The sequence below is a fragment of the Watersipora subatra genome, chromosome 10 (assembly GCF_963576615.1).
Source record: "Watersipora subatra chromosome 10, tzWatSuba1.1, whole genome shotgun sequence".
Taxonomy (NCBI): Eukaryota; Metazoa; Bryozoa; class Gymnolaemata; order Cheilostomatida; family Watersiporidae; genus Watersipora; species Watersipora subatra.
In genome coordinates this window covers 24,546,912-24,572,366 of record NC_088717.1, presented here as the reverse complement: position 1 = coordinate 24,572,366, position 25,455 = coordinate 24,546,912, and the positions used below count along the sequence as shown (strand labels likewise).

Here is a 25,455-nt window from a genome sequence, read left to right as displayed (position 1 = left end):
TTACACATGTGTGATGTTAGACAAAGGTATTCGATAGGCCTTGTACCATATATCTATAAAACACGCAGCTGACGATAAATGGTACAGCATGGTTATAGGGCTAAGAATATTCACCAGACAAGACCAAAGTGGTTCTTCAATCACACTGAGCTGAACTAAATGATCTTGGGAAAGTAAATGACTAAATATGGAAAGTAACCATAATGCAACGTTAGTAACAGCTAAAAATGTCACACATTCTCTTCCCGGTTTAGTCACGAGTTCTTCTGCACCATTAGGCATGCTTAGCCTCAGGCCCAGGTGAATCGCTGAAACTTGAACTAGCGATTGTATAAGTTCTGCAGTGGAGCTGGCTAGTACTAAAAGACCTTTCATTGAGCTAAGGTCGAGTATTCCAGAGATAATACTTAAGAGATCAAATGTTAAAAGCGCTAAAAAACATATGTTAACAAGTATGTCTTCGAAAAGTGTTTCCCTACAGTAGTTGAAAGGTAATATTCTAAGAGTGAGTAAAACGACTACAGAAATAACTGTCATAATCAGATATATAGCTGTATGGAATATACTTATAATCAAGGTCGCTCGAAGGTCATAAAAGTTGTTAGCGGTGAGCATAAAGAATGCTATAAGCGAAGCTATGGCAGCAATTAGCGTAAGAATTCCAAAGACAAGACCACAACTAGTATTTCCACAGTCAATGGTTCTCGTCTCAGTTGGACTATCTGCTTTAATGTTGTCTCTACAGCCACTGCATGTCATGTCGGGGTTCGTTCCAACATTTCTCCATACCACAAAAAGTATGCCTATAACACAATACATGTAAAAAGGTTTCATGATTACCAGAGCTGATAAGAATACACCACTTGAATAAATGTTTTTTGAATAATTTTCAGACACTACTGCTTCCTTGATTACATGTAACTATTTTATTTCAATAAAAAGTAAACAGATGTGGTGAGCATAAGGTCTACGTGTATACATAGAGCTAAAGTTTAGGGAACCGAGTCAATGCCTACTGAGCAAAAAAGTGTAAACAACTCCTTCCAAACAACTGAACTAACATTTACTTTTTTTCTTATTTATTCGTTGGGTTTTTGGTACAAAGATTTTGTACGTACCTGTGTTATAATATAATAAACTATGTTATAATATAATAGTTTGTATGTAATAATATTACAGCTAGCTTTTGGGCAATCATATATGTATATGATATGAATATAACATATATGTATATATGTACCAATTTAACAGCTGAACTATTATAGGAAAAGGGTTTTGTCAATATAGAAAGAGGATAACTCTCACTTACAGGAAGAAAGAATGCAGAGTTGTACAGTGCAGGGATAAACATACGGCTGTGCTTTTTTTGCCATCAACTCCATCCATCTATTTTGACTGCAGTTTCTAGTTCCAGCTTCAGCTCTCCAAACTATGTTTTGATCTGAACCATAATACAATAACCTATTAGATATTGTTTTCTATAAAGAATCTATGATTGTTTGTCTTACAATATACATGTAGGTTCATCTTAAGAGCTGGAAGAACCAAAGCAAATGCTATAATTTTGCTTGTTTCCATATGTATAACTTTTTATAGGCATTGGTTATCATCGACAAAATGATGTTTTTAACTACATGCCAAACGGAAAAAAATGAAAATACAGTAATCAGGAACTATTAAGTGCTTTAAACAAACATGTTTTAAAAGTTTGTTATCTAATAGTACTGAGGAGTGGGGATAGTGAATTGTAGGTTGTAATAACAGAAAGTTCATAAACTGAAACATACGATGGTGGATGTAGTATGCTGGTGTCACAAAATAAAAAACGATGTTTTCTATTTGGGTTCATTTTATGTCTCCTACACAGAGTATGTGATCAACTGCATAGTATTTAAGTCTTTTTGTGGAGCATAAGCTAACATTCAGTATTGAGCCTGTATGATAGAGGAAAGGCTATGATTCCATATTGAATTAACAGTAAGTCATAGCCTGTGCTCCATAATCCTATTCCTTGCTTACTCATAACCATTTTTTCCACAGTAGAAACTCAGCCTCATCACTGAATCATGCTCTCTTTTCTTGATGTAAATTAAAAACTGAGGTATAAACTATAATCCACAAAACTTATATAATACTGTTATATAATATATAATATACAATAGCCTCTCCTCAATAAAATGAATTCAAAGCTATATTATAATGCCAAAAAATGGAACACCTTATTACCAAATACAGCAAATGTTTGCTGCTCATGCTAAACCAGTAAATAATCGTATACACTTAATGGTACGTCTAACAAACTGTACCTAGAATAAACAGCCCAAATAGCAACTTATTACGTGGTAAAATTACTGCAGATAAAGATGGACTTGCAAAAGATTTTAGGAGATTTCATCAAAAGGTATCGGTGTGTTTTATCATCTGCGATTGCTTTTGATATCTGATTGCCAGTATGTTTCAAGATTAAAATCGTCAAAACTTGATTACGGTTAAAATGCTCAGACCAAGGGAAAGAGTAACTATGACATCTATAGTTGCAAAAAAACCAGCAGAGTCATGTAACACCACAATTGCCAATATGAACTATAGCAACGACAACAACTAGTGACATAATTGTGTACATGTTGTGCTTCTGAGCATTTTAAATGCTACCAGGTTTGGTCAATTTTAATCTTGAAACATTCTGGCAGTCAGATAACATCAAACATCAAAAACAATTGCAAATAACAATACCAATACTTTCTAATAAAGTCTGCTACGATTTTGTGGAAAACCATCTTTAAGAACACTCTTGCATGTGGTACGTAATCTCAACTATAACACCGAATAGGGTTGGCATGTTTTATTAGAGATTATAAGAAGACAGAACTAAAGCATTTGGGATTATATTTTGCCAAATTAATGTTGTTCAAATTTCTATGAAAAAAACTATCATCCCTGTTCATTTGACCATGTGTTACATGTACCTGCGTTGTTAGCCATTTTGTAGAGATTTGTAGTATTAACATCGAGATGAGAAATTCTTTGTCCTGTGTATGATTTGTCGATGTCTGTGTGTATCTCGGCTATAGACCGTAGAATCCAAGTTGATATATTTGTAGCTATCAGATGCATGACACCAAACTTTGTTAAGATTTGCTGATCTCGCATTCTTAGCTGAAATTATAATTATTGTATTAATAATATCACCAAAGATGATGAAAGTCAAATTTGATTTAAAAGCTACCTGAACTGTTTGTGTTAATATTGTATGTTTAGAAACTAGTAGTAGTATTGCTGGTAATATTTATTTTGCTTATAAAGTTTTGCTTTATCAATCTATCAATCAATATATTAATTTCAATATTTGCTGCTCATCTGTCCAGTTCTAGCAATAAAGTTTTAAAAAAAAATCTACTTCGCAGAGGATTCGAACTCGGAACCGCCAGGTATTTTCAGATGCTTTTCACTAATAATCTACACAATAGAGCCTCACCTTTGCATTGTTGAATACAAGGTATATCTGTAAAAGTATGAATGAAGACTGTATAACCGGCAGTATTACATTTTCAAGTTGTAGAGATCCACAGTTTTGTGCAAAAGATGCCCCCAGCAGCAGTCCGTTGTCAGTCAGGCTCCCCATACAGAACACTGTTAACATGAAGAATGAGTGTCAAAACATTAAGGGTTGTCCCCCCACAATACACTAGCCTATGAAGCCTACAAGAGTTTTGGCAGCAAATGCCTTTATTACAACACTTAGTTTTGATAACAAACACAAGGTTTTGGTTGGGTTAATAAGACAGCTAATAGAGCTAAAAGGAGATGAGTATGGGGGTGACCAATTCAGGCAGTAAAAGTGTTACTCAATTCAAGTAGGAAGTCTCTTCAAGGTAATTTTGTCAATTAAAAAATTATTGGAGTCATCTACTCGCCAACATATAAATGGTATAAACACATATAATATATACCAGTACATAATTATATAGCGTGAGATCCAAAGAAACTAATATAGACTTTTATTGATCAGTCTTTTATTGGAGGTGACCACTGAGTTTTAAAGCTTTTCTATTAGCAATAGACATATGCAGCTGACCTCTATAGCTAAAATTTAACTGTGAAAAATAGACATACTCACAGGCAGCTGCGACTCTGAGGAACAAACTTCCAATGGTAAAGGTACTGCTTGGCTGATTTAAGCTGCAGTCATGAGGTAGCATTGGCTCTAGCCTATGTATAATCTGAGGTGATCGGGGAGACTTACCACCCCGTATTATTACTGAATAAACATAGGCTAGAAATAGTAGTCCGACAGCATATTGATAGATGTAGAAACCCTGCAACAGTTACAAAGCCCTGCATCTTAGGGTGAATTATGATATAGAGAAAAAACATGATACTCTTACATGCTATGGTTTAAAATTTAGAGTTGGCACTGATTTACAAAGAAAGGCAGCGTTTTATATCCTTCATCACATTATTACTAAGTTCTTGTACAGCAATACTGGAGCGACACCTGGTGCACTAGTATCAAAGTTCTATACAGATCATGTTTCCATAGAGTACTATAATAAAGTGAGTTATGTCAAGGTTGTATCTATATCAGAGTGCATTATATGATGTTAGTAAATAGAATCTCTTTATTTTAGATTTTGAATTAAAGAGACTGTTTGAAGTGTTTGTTGTGTTTTTTCGTTTTATCTTTGAGATATTGTTTTAAAACATTTTACATCAAATTGCAAGTATTTGAATATTTTAGTACACTCGCAATTTCAAACATGGATTTATTTAACACCAGATTACGAGATTATGACAGGAAAAGAAATAAAACTGTCAATAGATTTGGTGAGCTTTGCCAAAGATATTTGACCTGATTACAGGTCAGTTAAATGTAACAATCCGCAGGAATAGCAAATAACTCTATGACTAAAGAGCTCAGATAGCGCCCGCAGGTACAATAACTGTGGCGGAAGGTAAAACAAAAGGTTCATTGAGATTATTGATTGCCTACCAATGTTTCATTGTGTAAATTCAAAAGGTCTCTTATGCGCTTTTAGCTTTGGTTGGCATGTACAGCAGGTGACAAGACTCTCTTCCTGTGACCAACTTGTCTCAATGGTTTGGGAAGATGAAGAAACAATCACGTGGTGTCATCTTGCAAGTTTGCTTTGAAAGGGTGTTTGTTTATGCTTTTAAAGTCAATTTGTCGTTTGTTTGAGGAATATCTAACAGATAGCATACTAGTGGTCATCACTTCTATACATCAACTCAGTGACTCATTCAGGTGTATTGTTGTAGCTCACTAGTTATACATTCCTCTTTTTGTTATAATTTATGTTGTGTAATAGAGGGATGAATGTCTGTCTGTCATTTTTAATTACATTCTTTAGCATTTTCATTCTCAAGTTTTTCTGATGACTAACACCTTTTTACTATCAACTGCCTCTAAATCATACTATTTTGTATTTCATATTTTGTATTTCATATTTTGTATTTCGTACTTCAAAATTATACTAGCCATATATTGGCGTAAAGAAAGAGAGTTATTGACAACTCAAAACTATTTGCATGAAGTATATACAGTTAGTTTTAATGTTTGTCTATAAATGAACTTACCCAAACATTTAGTAGATTTCATCAGAAAGTATCAGCATTTTTTATCAATAGCGATTGTTTTTGATGTTTGAGGCGATCTGACTCCCAGGATATTTTGAGATAAAGTCGACAAAACTTGATCACAGTTAAAACACTCAGATTCAAGCAAAAGTGCAATTAGTTGTACGACATCTGTAGTTGCAACTATGACGTCTATACATGTAGTTGCAAATATAAAGACAAAATAGAGAGACGTAACGCTGTAACTTCAACACAATTATAGCTGATATCAACTATAGCAACAATAACAACTAATGACAGCATTTCACACGAATTTTTCATCTCAGCATTTTTCCTACAATCAAGTTTTATCAATTTTAATTTTGAAACATCCTGGCAGACAGACATCCCAAACGTCAAAAACAATCGCAAATGATAAAAAATCTCTATACTTTCTGAATAAATCTGCTAAAATTTTGCGCAAGTTTATTTGTAATTTGTTACTAATTTAATATATTACGCAACAGGCTTATGGTTTATATCTTTTTATAAGCTTTGGAAAATATGTCAATAGTAATGAAATATTGCATTTATACGATGTTTACAGTTAAATAAATAATTACAACTTCAATAAATAAATACAGTTTCTATTGTTTCATATGAGGAATAAAAAATTTGCATTCACATCCTTCCTGAATGATATAATCAGGTGATAACAACCTTTGAAGGTTTATCAAACAGAGAGTGAGCTTGACCTAGGTAAAAGCTGTCCATGATCAAAAGTACATCAAAAAGTATGCATTATCAATCAAACATTCTAGAAGACCAGCCAAATTACAAAGAATGAATTTTATACATACAGTAAATATACACATAGACGTTTGTCTACAAATGAAAGAAAAAATTGAAAATCAAAGCAAATCTATAAACCTATAAAGCAGAAACAAAATAGCAAATTGACTAAAAAAAGAGTCGTATCTCTGTTTTTATTTGTCATCCTAAAATATTTTATGAAAATTCAGGTTTTTTTATAATAAAATCTAGCATTTCCAAAGATTACAGATAATTCACTTTTATGATTTTAACGCTATTTAACGTGACTTTAATTGTTTCATTGTGCCATACTAATCAAATTTTGTTCAGTAAATATATTCTTTTAAACTGTTTTTATGGTTTTCTCATCTAAAATGTAGTTCTAATAAAATGCAAGTAGCAAATACAAAAACAAAAAATTACTTAAATGCCTCAACTGGAAACAGGCTAGTTTTCCTAAAGGTTTCCTGTGAATATAATTCTGGTTATGTTAGTCAATTACTAACCTGAAAGTTGGAGATGCCTCTAGCAGAAAGCAGGGATAAGATAATATCCAGAAGAACAAGGATGGCAGCGTAGGAGCAGCTTAAAAAGTCAACTACTCGTGACCTATGAAAGGTACAGGTATAGTTGTCAACAAATTTTATTTAATTTAAAGAAAAACCTATTTAATTATATTTAAAGAAAAACTTATTTATTTTTTTTAAGTAAAACCTACTTAATATTAAATTGCTAATAAGTTTGTTTTATTATTACTAGTACTATGGCAGTCTGGTGTGCCGTAAGAGATCATCAGGAGTAATAACTATGTGTACAATTATTCCGAAATGCAGAAATGTTCTAGACTGGTGCAGAATCTGGCACGCCATGAATGTCTGTTTTATTCGCCTGCAATGAAATCCTTTTCCAAAACTCGTCGAGGCTTCACACAGCTGTTCATATGAGCGGACGAACGAATGAGCAGACGGACGGGCAGGCACTGCTCTTATTATAGTAAAGGTTTACATTAATGTTAATTTGCTAAGAATACAGCAAATATGGTTGTTTCAATGTAAATTTCATGCATGCAAAATTATTTTGTAAGCATGTTTTCTTTCAAGATTGGATTGTTAACCTGTATTTGTGTAAACTGATACAATGTCGTAAGTTTTGGATAAAATTAAAAACCAATAAATGAGGGATATGTAAGTGGGGTAAAAAGAATGGCCTGTAGATAGTATTTCTATTTGCTGAAACAGAGATGAATTATTCAATATCTCTTTTTTTAATACAAAAAACCTGCTAGCAAGTTGAGAGCTGACTCCTTGATAAGGTATCACATGCAGTTATAACATGAAGTAGGGTTCATTAAATTTTTTGGGTAAGTATTAAAATACCTAACTGTTGCTAGCGGTATAAAACAACAAATTGGAAAGTAGAATGTCACGATGGAGCAACTCCCTATGTACTCACTAACAAAGTTGCTCCTAGGTGTTTGAACTAAACTTGACTCAAATAACATTAGAAAAACAAAGAATGGTGTTTAACAAAGCAACAAAGTAGCATGATTAATTCTAGTGAAGGTCAGATGAAATATCAAACATATTTTAGATACCAATAAAATATGTTTTTATATTTTTATTTATCTTTTACTGACAACCTTGGTTAAATATATTCATTCGAAAAACAGTTTTATAGTAATTCTGTTTTCTCTATCTCATCAAAAGTGAGGAATGGATAAAAATTAAAATCTACATAGAATTTAGTCCAGCTCTCTTTTGCTATAAGCTTGTACAATTAGTTACATTATGCTGACAAAAATTGGTATTGAAAGCTGTCTGTTTTATTGTGAGAATATGCGCTTGAATAACAGACTGTACATGCAAAAGCACCTACTGGTAAGTCATATTATAATATACACAATGGCTATTTGATGGTACATCTTGTTCTTCAAATAAATATTCTCACGTATGTATTTATTCGCAAAAATATTTCATTAGCAGCAATTGTAAACCACCAGTGACAATGCATGGTATACTTCAACCTGTAGCAATATTTAAAAATATAATTTTTGCTAAAATAAACCAAAGTATCAATAAACATAAAAATTGTTCGTTCTTTTTAGTTTTTTGTAAAATTTTCATAGAAGAACACCTGTGATTTTGTTAAAGATTTTTTAGGAAAGCTTTTCATAGAGGTAGACGCGAGCAAATAGATTGCTAAACAAGAGGCCTAAGGCTAACATAACTATTCTACTGATATATAATTGACTTCTTCGGAAGCCACTCTTATTAACAACTAAAAAGCAGCTCATTATAAAATAACACTATGTACCTAAAAGCTTAGCTGGTCAACTTGAAATTAAAGTATTTTCAAGTGTAGAATATAAAGAAATGATCACAGAAAAGATCATACAAAACATTCATATTTTGTTCCAAAGAGTTGATTTAGTAAAGATAAATAGAGGTTTCCAACAGTGAAGCAGAGCTATTATTACCACTCAGCTATCACCTTAGCCTTGTGTCTCATTGTGCTAAAGGTGGTGCTAGTGAGGAATGCCTATAATTACAAAACTTCCTTAATGCTATCACCCTATTTAATAGCTGCCTATCTATTAAAAGGTTTGAACTCAATTCATGGTAACAAAGATGCGTTGATTGGTCTTAATGCAAGCGCATGTCTTAAGCAGCTGGTCTGGTTGAAGATTTGACTAGTTCAGGTTTGTAGTGTATTTCTAGCAATTTTTAATTTTGTATGTTGTTTATATTAAAACTGATTGCGATCTAGCCAAATTTTCTAATTTTCTCATTGTTTCTTCGGCTCATTTCTCCTTTTACGCATTTTTTCCCTAGTAAATTTCATTCTTAATGTACAGTTTCTAGCTCAATTTTTCTCTCGAGGTTAGCGTTAACTCGCATTATCCTCTAACTTGCATCTCGTCTTAGCCTTGGCTTACACATTTTCATAACCTAGTCTTTTTGCTAGCTTAGGTTCTCAGATGATGATGTGTTGCCTAAAAAAATGTCTAAAAGGCATATGTGTAGGGCGTACCTATTTTCATGGACTAGTTTACTAGTATCATAACCAACTCATAATAAAGATTGCTATTGGTTGGCAGGATGCTCACTGTGTTTATAAATTACTTTTCATCCCATCTGCTAAATGCATTCATCTAGTCCAACATTTCAGAAAACCAGCAATTATTTGGTCTTTGCAATACAGCTATTGCTTATAGACAAAGCATATCAATAAAAATTATGATTAACCTCGGCTAAATTAAACTATTGTCTAATACAACACTTTATAAAGCTGGCATCTCTCTGTTTTACAATTCTCTGTGCCAAGCTAGAGCCTAGAACTGGAAGCCAATTGTCCAGCATTATTGCCTTGAAGAAATGTTATTTCATTAAAACCAAAGGTCATCTCATGAATTAGTTCTCATTTCTCAAGTCTTCCTGGTTGTTAGCATCACAGTAAAGCTTCCAATAGCAAGTGATTCATTGACAGTTTCTAGTTGAAATTGTATTTACCTATGGGCCTCGTCCTAGACCAAGTAAACACGCGTGCCAACCTATTAATATTAATGACATAGCAAAGTGGAACTTAATGCTACTTGACTATAAGCTATGCAGATCAATAGCACGGCAGCAATCCACTTGAGTACAGTAGAATAGTAGGACATTTATACCTCGCTGCCAATATTGGTGTCGCAATAACAGACAGGTAGCAGCTTTGTTATCAGCAATTATGTCATCATTTCTATCTGTGCAATGCGCGATGTTGTACTGCGGTGACATATTCAGGAGGTCCTTGACCTACGGCGTTGATCCCCGTTCTTCAGACGCGTAGAAGCTCGAAACATGCTGAACAGCTTACTCTGCACGAACTCGCTGTAAAGTAATCTATTATGTCCTGTTCGTCTTGATGCTTAGTAGACGTGGATGAATGACTAAGGTGCACTTCCCTATTCTGTTGCATTGTCGAACCCCCTACGGCTGATGAGGGCAATATTTCACCCCTTGTTTTCAATGAAATAAAAAAGGCTCATAACATAACGAAAATCAGACATATTCATAATATATAAAAATAATATGTTATTGGAAGGTCATTTTAAAAAAACGTCTAATGTTGTCGCACAGCAGCAACATGAAAAACAACTCGCTTTAAAATCTTTGAAGCTTTTCCTGCATTTCCCTGCTATTGTCTGATTGAAACCTGTTTACTTGTGGGTAAGTAAAATGTGCAGATCATTTTCGTGATTTATGACATGACGATATTAATTAATTTTAGACGTATAAAAAATAAAAATCCAGATTTACATAGGCAAATTTTTGTGATGACAAAAACACTTTAATTTTTACGATTGATTCTTACACCGTCATGAACAACATCTCAGAGGTGTGTGAGGTGTTGCGAACACCCCTTAGGTGTTCACAACACCCCTTAGGTGTTGCGAACACCCCTTAGGTATTCGCAAGTTTCCCTTAGGTGTTCGCAAGCTCCCCTAAAGTTTTTGGCACTTTTTGGGGATGCGAGGACCCCAATTGGGAGCCCTAGCTTTTGATGCTTTAACGCGCAAAGAATCGGTCTTGCGTTTTGGAGCCATAATAAAGGTAAAACATGAACAAATTGGTCACACAGACTAGAGATATATAGATAGATACATGTATATAGTTAGAGAGCTAAATGCATACAGAGAGAGATATATAGTTAGGGAGATTGTATACTACACAAATGGCATATCACTGAAAATAAAAAACCCACTGACGCCATATTCCTTCTCCACAAACATAACAAAGCATATTTATTCTCTGTACAAGATAAGCTAGTTCACAATTTTTTACAACGCTAAACATTTTTGTTTGTTCAAAATTCAATAGTAGTGTAGAAAAAGCATGATTAATTTCTGCAAATCAAACCTCACATAATTCATATTTAAACTGGAAATAAAACTCAAATTAGAATGTCAACAGTTGATTATGCAGCTATTGTATATCTGTGTGATTAAACTAACAACAACAAAATAACCTTTTCAATGACGGTGAAAACTCACTTGAGTCTATGTTACCTACGATCTGCTCAGCAAGACCATTTCCTTGGCTATAATTTTCTCCAAACCAAGAGGCTTGGCTGACGACAGAACAGCGTTAAATATTTAGCTGATAATTTCACGAGCCCCTCATAATAGTGTAAGTTAAGTTCATGATATACCAAAGACTTCTGGCTACACCAAAGTATGTTGACATCTGTTCCATTTTTTATTAACTTTTCAGCTAACCTTAAAATTCTGACTGAGCTGAATTTGAACTCATTAAATAAAACACCTCTAATAAGGCAAACTTGACAGTGCTGACTGAGATAATCTTACTGGTGGCATGTGCGGAACCCTGCTATCTTATGCTAAGGGTTAAGATGATGCAATGCTTTTTTAAGAAGCGTGACGCTAACAAGAATTGTTCATCTCTTTGTCCTGAGAGTCAGAGAAACTAAATTAGGTTATCGAGTAATTATTTTGAGAGTGCCTTTAGCCCTAGGGTTCAAGGTCCTACTGATTATCATAGCGTGTTTTATAAGGTTCAGCTCTAATAAAAGGTCAAAGTTAACTTTATTATAGAACAATTGCCTTAAAACATGCTAACAGATGGGTGCATAGTCTATAGTTTTGATTCTAGAAAAATATCTCTAAAAATTATAGATGAATTTACAAAAGATTCTATAGATTTTATCAAAAACTATCAGCATTTTTTATGATTGTAATTGTTTTTTATGTTGGAGGTGATCTGACTGCCAGAATGTTTCAAGATTAAAATCGACAAAACTTGATTTTGGTTAAAACACTCAAACTAAGCAAAAGCGTGATTATGACATTTATATTTGCCAAGAGACAGGCGGAATAGAGACAATTAGCAATGCAATTGGAATGCAATAGCCGATATCATCTATAGCAACGATAGCAAGAAGTTACATCATTTTTCGGGTATTTTTCTTCTGAGAGTTTAAATTGCGATTAAGTTTTGTCGAGTTGAATTTTAAAAGATCCTGGCAGTCAGATCACCTCAAACATCAAAAACAATCTCAAGTGATAGAAAAATACCGATAATACCTGATAAAACTTGCTGAAACCTTGTGCAAGTTCATCTTTGAAATAACATAAAGGCGTACAGATAGGTTAGAATATTTAATCCATGATATATCTAGATGCGAATAAGCTGTAAGGTATTTTTAAAAGTATGTGGTAGGTTTGAATACTATCTACCAATTTTATATATTCACATAGCTTACATTTTAGCTTTCTTCATGTAGAGAGCGATGTTGTCTATTCTATTCTGATGTCCAATTGTTGGAGGTGGTATCTCTCCTCGACTACCACAAGAATAGGAGCTGGAGTAATGGCTACTGCTGGAGACCGACATAGTTCTGTGTCTAATAGTTGTTCCCTCTTGACTCTGAGCATGAGATGTCTCGTTGCTGATACCTGTCAATAGAGTTTAAAATAGCTAGGTATCTTTATTATTTGGGTGTAAGTTGGCACCTATTTTCTCTCTCCTAACTATTCGCTGAGTGGAGGATTTGATACTTTTTCTCTTCATAATACACACTGAATGAAAGTTGTTTTTTAAACTATACATATGCGTTTATATATACGTTTGTGATTTTGTGGGAAAACACAGAGGGCAGTAGGTCAAGAAAGTAGTGATATCCATTAAACACATAAATTGTATTAACTATAATTACTTATCTGGAAAATTCATTCACTTATCTAGTAAAATGCTTTCTATCACTTATTGAGATTTATTCACTTATGTATAGTAAAATGTATTTTCTTATCTAAGGAAATACTTTCAAATATCTCGTGGGTAAATAACAAACAGCATGCATGAACCCCATTAAACTCGCAGACGTAACGATTAACGAAAGGAAATGGCTAGGTTGAATGTGAGCACATTTTACTCGGTGCTGTTCAACATGTTTGAATGCTATACAAGAAGTCATTCAAGTTTAAACCGCTTCCTATATTGATCCAGTTTTATTGACTCGGCACACAGCATTAAAAATATGATCTTTCTACTTTTGGTTCATATTAGCCTAGTTTAGTTGTGGATATGCTTTTGAGTTGTAGGAATTTGTATCGCTGCAACAGTTTAATGCATTCCTTGTTAAAAAAACAGACACAATATTTAATGAGTATACAAGCTAAATGATATCCTTCAGTTTGTTTGTAATCAAAATTAAAGCAGAATGGATTATCGTAAGCATTTTTCAATATTACTTTTGGCCATTTTTAATAATAGATATTGCTCTTTATTTATAAGACTTCATAAATAAAAAATTACAAATAGTTTGTGTGTAGTTGATTAAAATTTTTGTTGTAATTACGTACTTCTATCAGAAATCAGCTACATTTGAGATTCATTGAAAGAGGACTCAAGGATGCAGCGTTAGTAAAATGTGACTTTTTAAATTAATTTTTTATTATCAGAGATAACAAAGTAAAGGATGAATGTCAAAACCTTTTTATTTTTGTTTTACAGTGGCAGTTATTTTAAATTTACTATCTCTCATATAATCAAAGATTGTCTACATGCTATTAATGAGATGACTAAAATAATGGTCAATATGATGCTCAGACCCATGACATTGTGACCTGAGACCTAGGTCTACGTTTACCGTAGACTTATGTCTATGGTTATCATGAGATATCAATTTGCAACTAAACAATTACAAAATAGTAACAATATCTATTTTCTTTTATATTTAGAAAGTATAATTTTATCTCCTAATTCTGTACGCTGTAGTATCACTATTACATATCAATAAAATTCATTTATTAGTTTATATCTGTTTTAACAGCAGACCTTTGTGCATCCGCTAATTCTATAGTCACATGACTACCTGACCATACAGTAGCTAACAGGTCGCTGCACTAGTATACCATGAGAAGTTGTCATACCATCAGAGAGTAGTGCAATTACGTTGATATTTCGTAATACCTGCATGCTTCAAAATTCTTGTGCTATATTGCTTGTAAACTTGTACTACTGCTTTAGGATTAAAAGTTTAATGGAAATTGTTCCAGACACACTAAACTTTAAGTAATTGTAGCAATTGAGATATGAGAGGCTATGACGGCCAACCCTTGTAATCATTTAGTTTCAATGAAAATTGCTTCAGACATATCTAATCCCATGTACTTGTATCTATATGTATAAATCTCAATGTCTGTCTGTTCATCTGTTCATCTGTTCAACTGTATATTCATCTGTACATTCGTCTGTCCAGCTATATCCATAAAGTTTTAAAAATGAGAACTCTACTGTGAACTGGATTTGAACTTGCAACCTCCAGTTTTGCCAATACCCATTTATCCAATACACTATACTTTCCAACTGGCTATACCATGGAATAAATTGGGCACATACTTGAAACACACGCCAGTTTTTCATGGCTTCACATTAAACACTGCAGCTAACATTGTGCGTAAAGCCACACCAAAGCAAAAAAGCTTGCCCATACGTGAAGAAAAATGCTTAAACTCACATGGCCAACAAGACTATTGCAATTAGTAAATACCTGTAGAAGGCACGGCAGCCGGTACAGTATGAATTACACAGCAATAACCACAGTACACAGGAATAGACACAGTACACAGAAATAAACAAACACCTTCATTTAAAAGTTAGAATAGTAAATGTTGTATATGCTGATTAAAGGCAAGTTTTATGTACAAAAACCTTTTTATAACCTTGCAGCGGCAGGCATTCAGTAGTATACCTACATAGTTATTTAGATAAGGGAAGCTATGACTATCCACCCCTGTAATCATATATTGTCTAACCCTACAATCTATGACTAAGAAGACAAACAGAAGCAGTCAAAGCATCAAAAGTAGAGTGGCTTACTACTCAGTGACATCAGACAATCCGACCGTGTCTGATGTCTCACCCTCTGCTGCCTTATAATTAATGCATTATTAGTTATTGATTGGAAGGGTCTCTAAGGTGAGCCCAGGTATGCAGTTGCATGCATTTCTATAGCTTTGTGAGAATCGACTAGATGCCATAGCCCTTCTAGTAGCTTGAGACAAACCATTAAGAAAAACAAACTAAGTATTTCAGAAACAACAATACTTGACAGTAAAAACTACGCCATGATTCGTGCATTTAGCTTTAATATGAACACATCGAAAAAGCTTGCCATATGATATATAGGCTACATACATTTTATGTAAATCTTTATATATTTATACATGTATATATTTATATAAACTTTTATATATTTATCTATGTATATATTTATATATACCTGTATATATTTATATATATATAATAACTAGCTTATAGCATTACTTTGACAAATTGTTTTGTTGTAGGCAACAATAGTGCTTTCATTTCAGTTGGCATGCTTTCAGTGAAATTTTTCAACAATAAATTAGGTATGAATTCATCATAGAAAATAATTGAATATGGTTGTTCAAGCTCTTAAAGAAGTTCAACTTTAATTTCCACAAAATATATTTTGTCTCATATTTAGTATAAACCTTTTTTCAAAACCCAACAATGGTCTAACAAATATATAATTGACCTTTTTATGAAATCAAATTTTATAGTATTCATCTTTAAGCAAGCTGTCAGTAAACCTCTTATTCTAAGTTTTCATACAGCGATATTGTAGAGACACTTGGGTGCGTCAGTACTGAAGTGCTACGCTGGGCCGACAAGCAGATCAGGTTTCCGTAGGGTACTACAGTAGAGCGATGGTTGTACGAAGCTTTATGTCTGGGTTGTTTCTGCATAGGAAGCAACAAGAAAGCAAGATCTATACACACCCACAAGTGTGACACCAGTGTGACACCTGCGGAACCTTTGATCGCACAGGTGTGACATCATGGTGCACCGATGGTGCACATCGCACCTTGTTGCAACACCATCGACATCAGTTATTGATCGAAGCCAGCTTTGATGGATCAAAGATGGCGCATCACATCGGCATTTCACATCCAAACAGCGACACCGAGTCATCACAGAATGAGACTTGCATGACTGTTTCCATGATGGTATTGCAGCACAATATGGCGGTGTGTCATTCCTCTATAGCTGTATAAAACTTAGTATGAGGGTGTCAACTGTCAGCTAGAGAGCTATAGTGTGTGTCAGTCTATGTCTATGTCTATTGTGTGTCAGTCTATGTGCAAAGACTAACAACAAAACAGCCTTTTCAATAAAGATGAAAACTCACCCGAGTCTATGTTAGTCGCTATCTCCTCGGCAAGACCATCTCGCTGAGGTTTGGCTGATGATAGAACTCTGAGATTGTCATTAGATACACTTGGAATAACGTCACATCCTCTCTCCGTCTCATGGATTGTAGCCTTTGATCGGAACTGCTGAAGCTTGTCTAAGCCCGGGTTTCTCTGATGGTTGCTTGCTACACTTGTTGTGCTTATTTTTGGAATATAGCTAAAAATACAACATCTGTGCTTCAAACTAGATTCAGTGGTTAGTTGCTCTCGCCTAATTCAGAATGTTGCAGATTTTGTTTTAACTTTATAATGTTATTGAAAAAATGTGTAACCAATGAACGATTAATATTTATATTTATTTATATTAATATTGGACTAGCGAGTAACGAAATAAGATTTTAGGTGTGTTCTAGAGTGTTCATGAAAAACATTAATAGTATAACCGTATTTCATACAATATGCCTTTAATGTTTCTCAAGAAAATTCTAGAAAACATCTAAAAGCGGTCTTAGATATTCTATTTTGCAGACAGTCAAATTACCGAATGCGTCACTCGACCATCACGCTGCAATGTGGAATAATTGTCATCTTATCGTCTCCGAACAGAGATGATGAGATGACAAGCTAAACAGAAAATTCTTAACCATGTTTTTAACACGTTTAAGTACACGGTTACACGGTAACACATGGTTAAGTACACGGTTTACACGGTAACACTTAATATATTAATCAGATAGGTTGTGGCACATTTATACAGATAACTCAAGTTCTAAGATGGTACATTGACCCTGACCTACTGTAGATTGATCCCGACCTACTGTAGATTGACCCCGACCTACTGTAGATTGACCTTGACCTACTGTAGATTGACCCCGACCAGATTGACCCTGACATTCCTTCAAGTAGACCTACTTTTACCATGGGAAGTCTGCTTTCATAACTCTTCCTTCAAGCGAAATACTAAAAAGTATTTTTTTATGTTGCAATATGGTCGATTAGCGCAAGTGGTGGAGTTTCACTTTTACACGCTGAAGGTCGCAGGTTCAAGACCAGCTCAAAGCAACTTTTTACAACGCACTTCAATTCAGCGCAACTATTTCCAGCGAGTTTACAAAATCAGACTTTTATAAAATAGTAGATTGAATTAAGAGCTTTACCAAGCCTAACTTAGATTATAAAGATTAACTCTTAAACTAACATTTATATTTCAAAAAAGAAAGAATTGAAATGGTTCGACTCAAAAAAATTTGGCAAGAATGTAATTTTATTGAATTTACTTTCTTTTACGTACATCTTTTAGTTTTGAGCAGCATGTTAGCAGCATGTTAGCAGCATGTGAGGCATTCCATTAACAACATTAACACTAGGATTAGGCTGCCATAGAGCATTTTTGTTTCTAGTAAAAGGTACATGCGTTATCAGTACTAGTACCCTGGCAGCGGTGCTGTGAGAGATTGTCAGGTGTGCTGATAAAGTACAGAGAATAAGTAGCTGTATAACATATAGAGGTATCTCTATTATATATACTAGTACCCTGGTAGTCTAGTGTGCTGTGAGAGATTGTCATGTGTGCTGATAAAGTACAGAGAATAAGTAGCTGTATAACATATAGAGGTATCTTTATTATATATACTAGTACCCTGATAGTCTAGTGGGCTGTGAGAGATTGTCATGTGTGCTGATAAAGTACAGAGAATAAGTAGCTGTATAACATATAGAGGTATCTCTATTATATATACTAGTACCCTGGTAGTCTAGTGTGCTGTGAGAGATTGTCATGTGTGCTGATAAAATACAGAGAATAAGTAGTTGTATAACATATAGAGGTATCTTTATTATATATACTAGTACCCTGATAGTCTAGTGAGCTGTGAGTGATTGTCATGTCTGCTGATAAAGTACAGAGAACAAGTATGTGCAGAATTATTCTACCACATGGAAGGCAAACAATTACTACAGGTGGTTGTTTGTCGGGTGAAAAAGCCAGTACAGTACAGTGTAATCTTTTTCCAACCTTCAACTGTGGTTTCAGACGAACACGGCCTTTTGTCACAGTAAAGATTGTATGCGTAAAAATATTAGCACAACTGAAAACTACCAAAGAAGATCAATATTCAAGTCAATTTTAATTAACTTATATTAATCTATCGGTTTGTTGTTTCACTGAAAAACAATAAAAACTATCTCAAACTTTCGAGGGACACTCATCAATCTCTTTTTGAATAATCAGACAAAACTGAATGCATGCAACTAAAAATTTAGGTAAGAACTGTATTGACCCATCACACTCTCTCAACACTGGCTGACACAGTAAAAACAAGAATGAAAAATTTACTATAAGTATTTCATTTGTTGATTTTCAGAGACAAGCAAAATAATTTCTGTTACATTCTACAACTATGGCTTGTAACTGCCATTGCCGCTGTGATTGATGAAAGATTTTTACATTATTTAGTTTTCGGATAAAGGTGAAGATCTTGTGCTTTCTTTCCTCATGAAAATCATAGAGCTGATTTTTTTGAAAAATTTTACTTTACCACCAAAATCATAAAGCATGTCTGCAAACTCAATCAAGTTTTTGGGTGTTTTTTTGGAAAATTAAAAAGTTGGAGTGAGGCAATCTAAGAATGTTGAAAGAAAACAAAAACAAACAAGGGAATATAATTACTTTTAATGCCCTCTTTTTTTGCGCTAATTTAATTAGTGAGAACTGCTTAGATGAGGTAAAATAATAAAAAATACACAAAAATTTTAGTTAAGATCTGTTAGAGTCAGCTAGAAACGCTGCCAATCCTTACATATACATGTATCAAGTGCAATAAAACCCAGTCAACACATTTTATTCAAAAGAGAACAGGCATTGGTTAGTAGGAAAGCTCAAGGGACAAAAAATCAATTCTCTCTAAGAAATCAATAAAAAGGCCTTAAGGGTGAAGTTTATTCTGCAATCGGGTAAACCTTTGCTAATTCAACTCATTATCTAACTGAGTGAACTTGTGTGAAGACATCTGCCTTCATCACCCAATCTTCGTGGGTAGACTTAGGACCTGTCATTGATCTACACTCTACAGGAACAAACGTTTTCGTCCCGTTAATAAAGTAGTAATAAAGGGAAGAATTTATGAGCTACTACGATTGGGTGCCAAACTCATTATAGAAAAAGACACAACAGAGCTGTTGTCAGATAATTGTGGCTATAATTGACAGACAAAAACATGCCTGAGCGATTACTAGAGAGCAAATAAGCGTTAGCCTCAGGGCAGTACGTTAACCAACGCTTCACAGGCTTTTTCTCTCAATCCCAGCTGCTGTCTAGCCTTGTACCTGTAGCTGGTGCATTCTTGAGTATTAGATAGCTGCTTTATTGTGTTTTCAAATCTTTAATGGTTTGTGTTCTCGCGTTTTACGAAAATTATATGGACTAGTAATCTAGCAGTTCCATGCGCCGTGAAAGATCATCATGTGTAATAACTATGCGCACAATTATTCCTTGATGCTGCAAGGTGGTCCGGTTGGTAGCGGCTTGTCTGAAAAATGAAATATCCTAGTTCGACTGCTGAGTGAGGCAATTTTTTTGTCAAAAACCGCTCATAGCTAGGCTTCGGACAGACGGACTGACGAACGGATGGACAGACGGACATTACTCTTATTATAATAAATAGATGATAGCAATAAATAGTACATCACAACAATTACATTAATCAAAATCTGTCATGGCAAGTTTAGTAGCCAGTTTAGTTGTTGCCATATTATTCATAGCCTAAATATTATAGTCTATCCCCGAGATATATAATTACTGACTTTATTTGTTGCAAAAAGCGCATTCTGACTAATTGTAAATCTATATTATATTCCATCATATCTTACTGTATTCCAACGAATTATCTTGCTAAATCTTTGCGTCTTTTTACTTTACCTGCTAAATGTTTATTTTACATCAATTAAAAGTTTCAGGATTTTCATGGTTTGTTCACTCATTTTTACATGACAGGTACAGAATTTTAATTCCTTTCAACTTATGTGTTATGAATAAATTAGATGCAATTATTTGGAAAATATCTTTACTAGTTCTTTTAACAATGTTCCATCCATCTTCTTAACAGGGGAAGGTATTTTAAACGCTATATGTCAAACCATTTGTTTGTTTTATTTGATTGACTGTTGGCTTATTATAATTCTCGTATGCCATAATTTGAAGAAAAGTTTGTTTAAAATGAAATTAAAGTAATAAAAAAGCCGTTTATGACAAGCTATGCTGTACTATAAATCACAAACTGAGCTTTTTGAAAGTTTGTGGCAAAAGTTGCTTTCGTAAGTGTTATCATGTTTGTACACTTTTATATTTTAAGATAGGTGTGATGAACTCAAAACGCACATAGCTGTTCAATGAGAACTTTGCATGAGACAAATAAGGGCATGTACTGTTTTTGACAATTTGATTTGTTGGCTTGGTGTGGCCTCACAGAATATTTTCGTAATTGGTAATAATCGACTATATTGACTTCAAATCACATGACTCAGCTACTAAGAAGAAAAGATGTAAACACTGAGAAGGTTTACAGTCAATAGAAGCGCACAAATCAACATGTCAATGAGCACGGCGTGAAGGACACAAAGCAATTTTGACAACTGAGCAATTGATGCTACGTAAGAGAGGCATGAGTCGGTAGGGAAAGACAAATAAACGATAATAACGAAAGGTGGCCGAATGGAGAAAAATTAATCGGTGAGAAAATAGGTTTGACGATAACTACTGAGATATCGAAAATAAGAAGCATCGAGATGGAAATAGACATCGTTATCCTAGATTAGCAACAACAAATTCCTTTCCTGTACATTCTTCATTAAAGAGACTGTCCGCTGACAGGGGAGTCACTGATTGTTTGCTGTCGCTGTCATTAAATATGCGCACATCTTTAATGATAAAATCAATTGCACTTGGCAATGCTATTCAGATACAGTTGTGAGAGGTCAACAACAGACATGGATGGAAGCATTGTTATCAACAGAGAAAGATAGAGCAGAAACACTTTCATGCAAAAAATTTGTACTAATTAAATCTTTCCCTTTCCATAAATCTGTGATTTATTGACAAATGATATGTATTCTGTGATCAACATGTATCAACACAATGAATTTCTAGAAATATTTATTATTAACTGCTATAAAGAAATCAGCCTGCTGTCTCAGGAGTTAACAATGTTATAGCAAAGCTAGGTACTCTGAAATTTGCTAAATTCAGGAAACATATTGGAAGTGCAACAATAACCAGTAGGCCTACTACAGTTACTGCAGGACTACAGCTACTTCAGTTACTACAGCTACTACAGTTACTACAGGACTACAGCTACATCAGTTACTACAGCTACTACAGTTACTACAGTTACTACAGCCACTACAGTTACTACAGTTACTAGTATTACAGTAGTACTTGTTTAGTATTGATGTCATATACATATATGCTCTTTTAAGTGAAAACTAACTTATTTTATATTGAGATCTGTCTAATACAGTTACAGGAACAATAGTATTTTTGTGTCTTTTTAAATAGCTCATATTGATAGACAGCAGGATATGGCTAACTATCATATCATAACGTATGCTGAGCTAATAGAGGTGCCAAACGCTTCTTTGGCTATAAACATTTAGGACTCGAGTGATTAAAGCAATTTTTCTGTTTTTTGATTATACCACGATCATAGGAGATAGAAGTAGATAAAAAATTTTGCCAACAAATGTTTAACAAATATCGACAGCAAATGTTTAATACTTACTAGCAGCTTATGGTTAACACGCATTGACAGCACATGTTCGCACACTGGCAGCACATGGCTAACATATGCTGTTAATATACTGTTAACATATACTGACAGCACATGGTTAACATAGGTTGCTAACACATCATTAACAGGCATCAGCAAATCATGGCTAGCACCTGCTGCTAACACATTTTTAATGCTGACTACCAACACATAGATAAAAAACGATGCCAACTCATGCTTATGGAATGTCAGCTGACTAGGTGAGACAATCCAGTATGTTGCTGTCATTCTACTGTATATCCTTAACTTTCAAATCAAGATTCTTTACGCCACTACTGTGCACTACTAGTATTGCCTAGTCAACAGTCACCTGTCACATAGTGTCAAATGCTTACACTTTGATAGGGGATTCAGTACCTAGTCAACAATCACCTGCTACATAGTGTCAAATGCTTACACTTCGATAGGGGATTCAGTACCTAGTCAACAATCACCTGCTACATAGTATCAAATGCTTACACTTCGGTAGGGTATTCAGTACCTAGTCAGCAACCACCTGGTACATGTAGTGTCAGATGCTAGCATTTTGTAGGGCATTCAGTACTTAGTCAACAATCACCAGCTACATAATGTCAAATGTTTACATTTTGGTAGGGCATGCAGTACCTAGTCAACGGGCACCTGCTACATAGTGTCAAACACTTACATTTCAGTGGGGCATTCAGATTCAGAATCATTATCTTGGCTGGCACTGTCAGAGTCTTGTAGGTAATCCATCTTTGATTTGTCTGCAGCTAAAAAAAGTTTAGTTTTTTATATGGATCACAAATTAATATATGTATTTACTATCATACACAGCCTTGAGAATGAAATCATTTCAGATAAACTACTGAAGTGGGTTTCGTTGACATCCCACTGGTAGTTTGAACAAATAAACTGCACCGAGAATGTCACAACCCCGCTGACTTGGCCTGGTAATACATGTATTTGTTTATTAAAGCTTTCTAAGAATGTGTTTATTTTGTTCCAGAAAACCTGTAAGTTAAGATATATATACAGAAATGTTCAAAGAAACAATTTACATAAACCTTTTATCTGAAAGTTTAAAAAAGTTGAAGTATTTTTGTAAAACAGTCCCTTGGACAGCGAGCAATAAGTTTTGTGTACACATTAAGATAAGAACAGGCATATGACCCAAAACAGCTATAACACACCTTTTGGCAATTCTCAGAAATGCTTTCAGCAACCACTTCCTACCTTCATCTGACATTTCATCATCGCTAGCTTCCGTATTCCAACATTTGGCTGGACCCGATGGTATTGAGTTTGGCTGTATGACTAGCTCATCTGCGCAAGATGGCGGCGGTGGAGGTAGATCTCCTCCTCTATTCCAGTGACTTCCAGAAGAGTCTCTGTTTACTTTATACTCAGCAGCGACAGCTGGTCCTGTGTCCACTTTGAGATACGAAGAAAAGTTGTGCCGCACTTTGGAATCCTTATGCAGACCTGCAGCGTTAGTGCTAGCTTGCATTTCTATGCATTCGTCATGAGCTTAATGTTTGACTGCACAAGCACTACTTCTGTTTGTTAATGTGAGGTTTCCTAAACTGTATTGTGCAGAAAGAAAGATATGTGAACTAATCAATAACTAAAAGGGAAGACAACTTCTACAACTGTCTTTCCATCAGCATATAATGGATGGCCTATCGTATTATCTAGCAAACGTGCATTGTATTTGGTATTATATATGTATATTAGTATTATCTTTCGTATTATGTATATATTACATTAGAATTATATTTCGTATTATGTATATACATGTATATATATATTAGTATTATATTTAGTATTCATGTTTAAAGAATACATCAGCTATTCGTCAATTATAGTGATGTCAGCACAAAGAAAAGCACAGCTACTAAACATGAATGAAGCAGCATGGATTGAGAGATAGTGTACAGTCGATGATGATAAACAGTAAGCACAGACAAAATGGTAGTCATATCCTGTCTGCTATTTATTGAATGATCGGTTATTGGCGTCTTTTACAATAAAATACACGTAATTTATGCAATTTCTGCACCAAAAGTATTTTTCAGCCAATTTTAGAAGACTTTTGCAAATCTATGTCATTTATTGATTTTATTAAGATATAACATGATATAAGCAGTGATCTGCATAGAACGTGTCGCTGGTTTTAACTAAAATGGAATTTATTCTTTTATGCTTTCTTTACTTCTTATATGAAAACCAAAGAGTTAACATTTAGCCTTGGAGTCATACTATTTACTAAACGTTTTACATGTTAGACCTATACTCTACCTCACCTAAAAGTCACACGCTCAACCTGAAATAGAGGAACTACTAGTAATAGTCATTCAACAGACATAAATAATTACATATGGCATTTATGTTATCAGATAATCAGGCAGATTATGCTGTCAAGGTAAAATCTTTGTGACAATTTGCCACAATATTTTTGTCTCCTTTTCTAATGAGCTCTTTAGCCTTTTAATTATTATAATTATTCGTGTTCAATTTTGTTTTTGTTGTTGTACAATTATGGTGTGAACAATAAAACATACTATATACAATGCACTAAACAGCATTCTAAACAAGGTTAACAACAACTTGTCATTCAGAATGTCAAAGCAATGAAGTCTATCAAGCCTAACAACAACATCTTGTCATTGAGCAATAGTACATTACTAAATATTCAGGCTTTATTTATTTGTTAATGAGATATAATGAGCTAGAGTCAGAAAAGCATGTCGCTGCTGTTTTAATTCTGGACAACAAGATTGCAAGCCTATTGGTTTTTACTCTTCTATACTGAACGTATACTCTGCAATATACTCATGTATACTCTCCAACACTCTGCTATATTGAGTGTAAGATAAAAAGATGCCGCAGTGATGCCTAATCTGCAAAGCTATTTAGAGTAGTATAAAGCATTTTACAAACAAAGATAGATGGAGCCAAATAATGTAAAGATGATTTTCCCACGACCAAACACGAGCAAAGCGATTGTTTGGGAGATTTATGATAGATGCATATGTACACACAACTCCTGAAAAATTATCCATT

The 25,455-nt window shown here is 34.2% G+C and overlaps 1 protein-coding gene across 1 annotated transcript; it reads right to left on the bottom strand.

Annotated features, from left to right (window-relative positions):
• Positions 1-23,899, bottom strand: LOC137406907 (proton channel OtopLc-like). Its single transcript, XM_068093508.1, has 10 exons — positions 23,626-23,899; positions 23,075-23,162; positions 16,603-16,823; positions 12,649-12,841; positions 6,894-6,996; positions 4,118-4,316; positions 3,476-3,630; positions 2,967-3,156; positions 1,310-1,441; positions 1-803 (listed from the first exon to the last, which is right to left on the bottom strand). The coding sequence occupies exons 1-10, from the start codon at positions 23,897-23,899 to the stop codon at positions 1-3; spliced, it is 2,358 nt and encodes a 785-aa protein (XP_067949609.1).
• Between the last annotated feature and the right edge of the window lie 1,556 nt (positions 23,900-25,455).

What these genes read in the sequence shown, in the direction of transcription:
- LOC137406907 (XM_068093508.1), bottom strand. Translation starts at nt 23,899, where the DNA reads ATGCAAGCTAGCACTAACGCTGCAGGTCTGCATAAGGATTCCAAAGTG. An exon ending in TGATGAAATGTCAGATGAAG is followed by an intron (nt 23,163 to 23,625) that starts GTAGGAAGTGGT and finishes AACTTTTTTTAG; the next exon opens with CTGCAGACAAATCAAAGATG. An exon ending in ACTCTGCATTCTTTCTTCCT is followed by an intron (nt 804 to 1,309) that starts GTAAGTGAGAGT and finishes ATTGTGTTATAG; the next exon opens with GCATACTTTTTGTGGTATGG.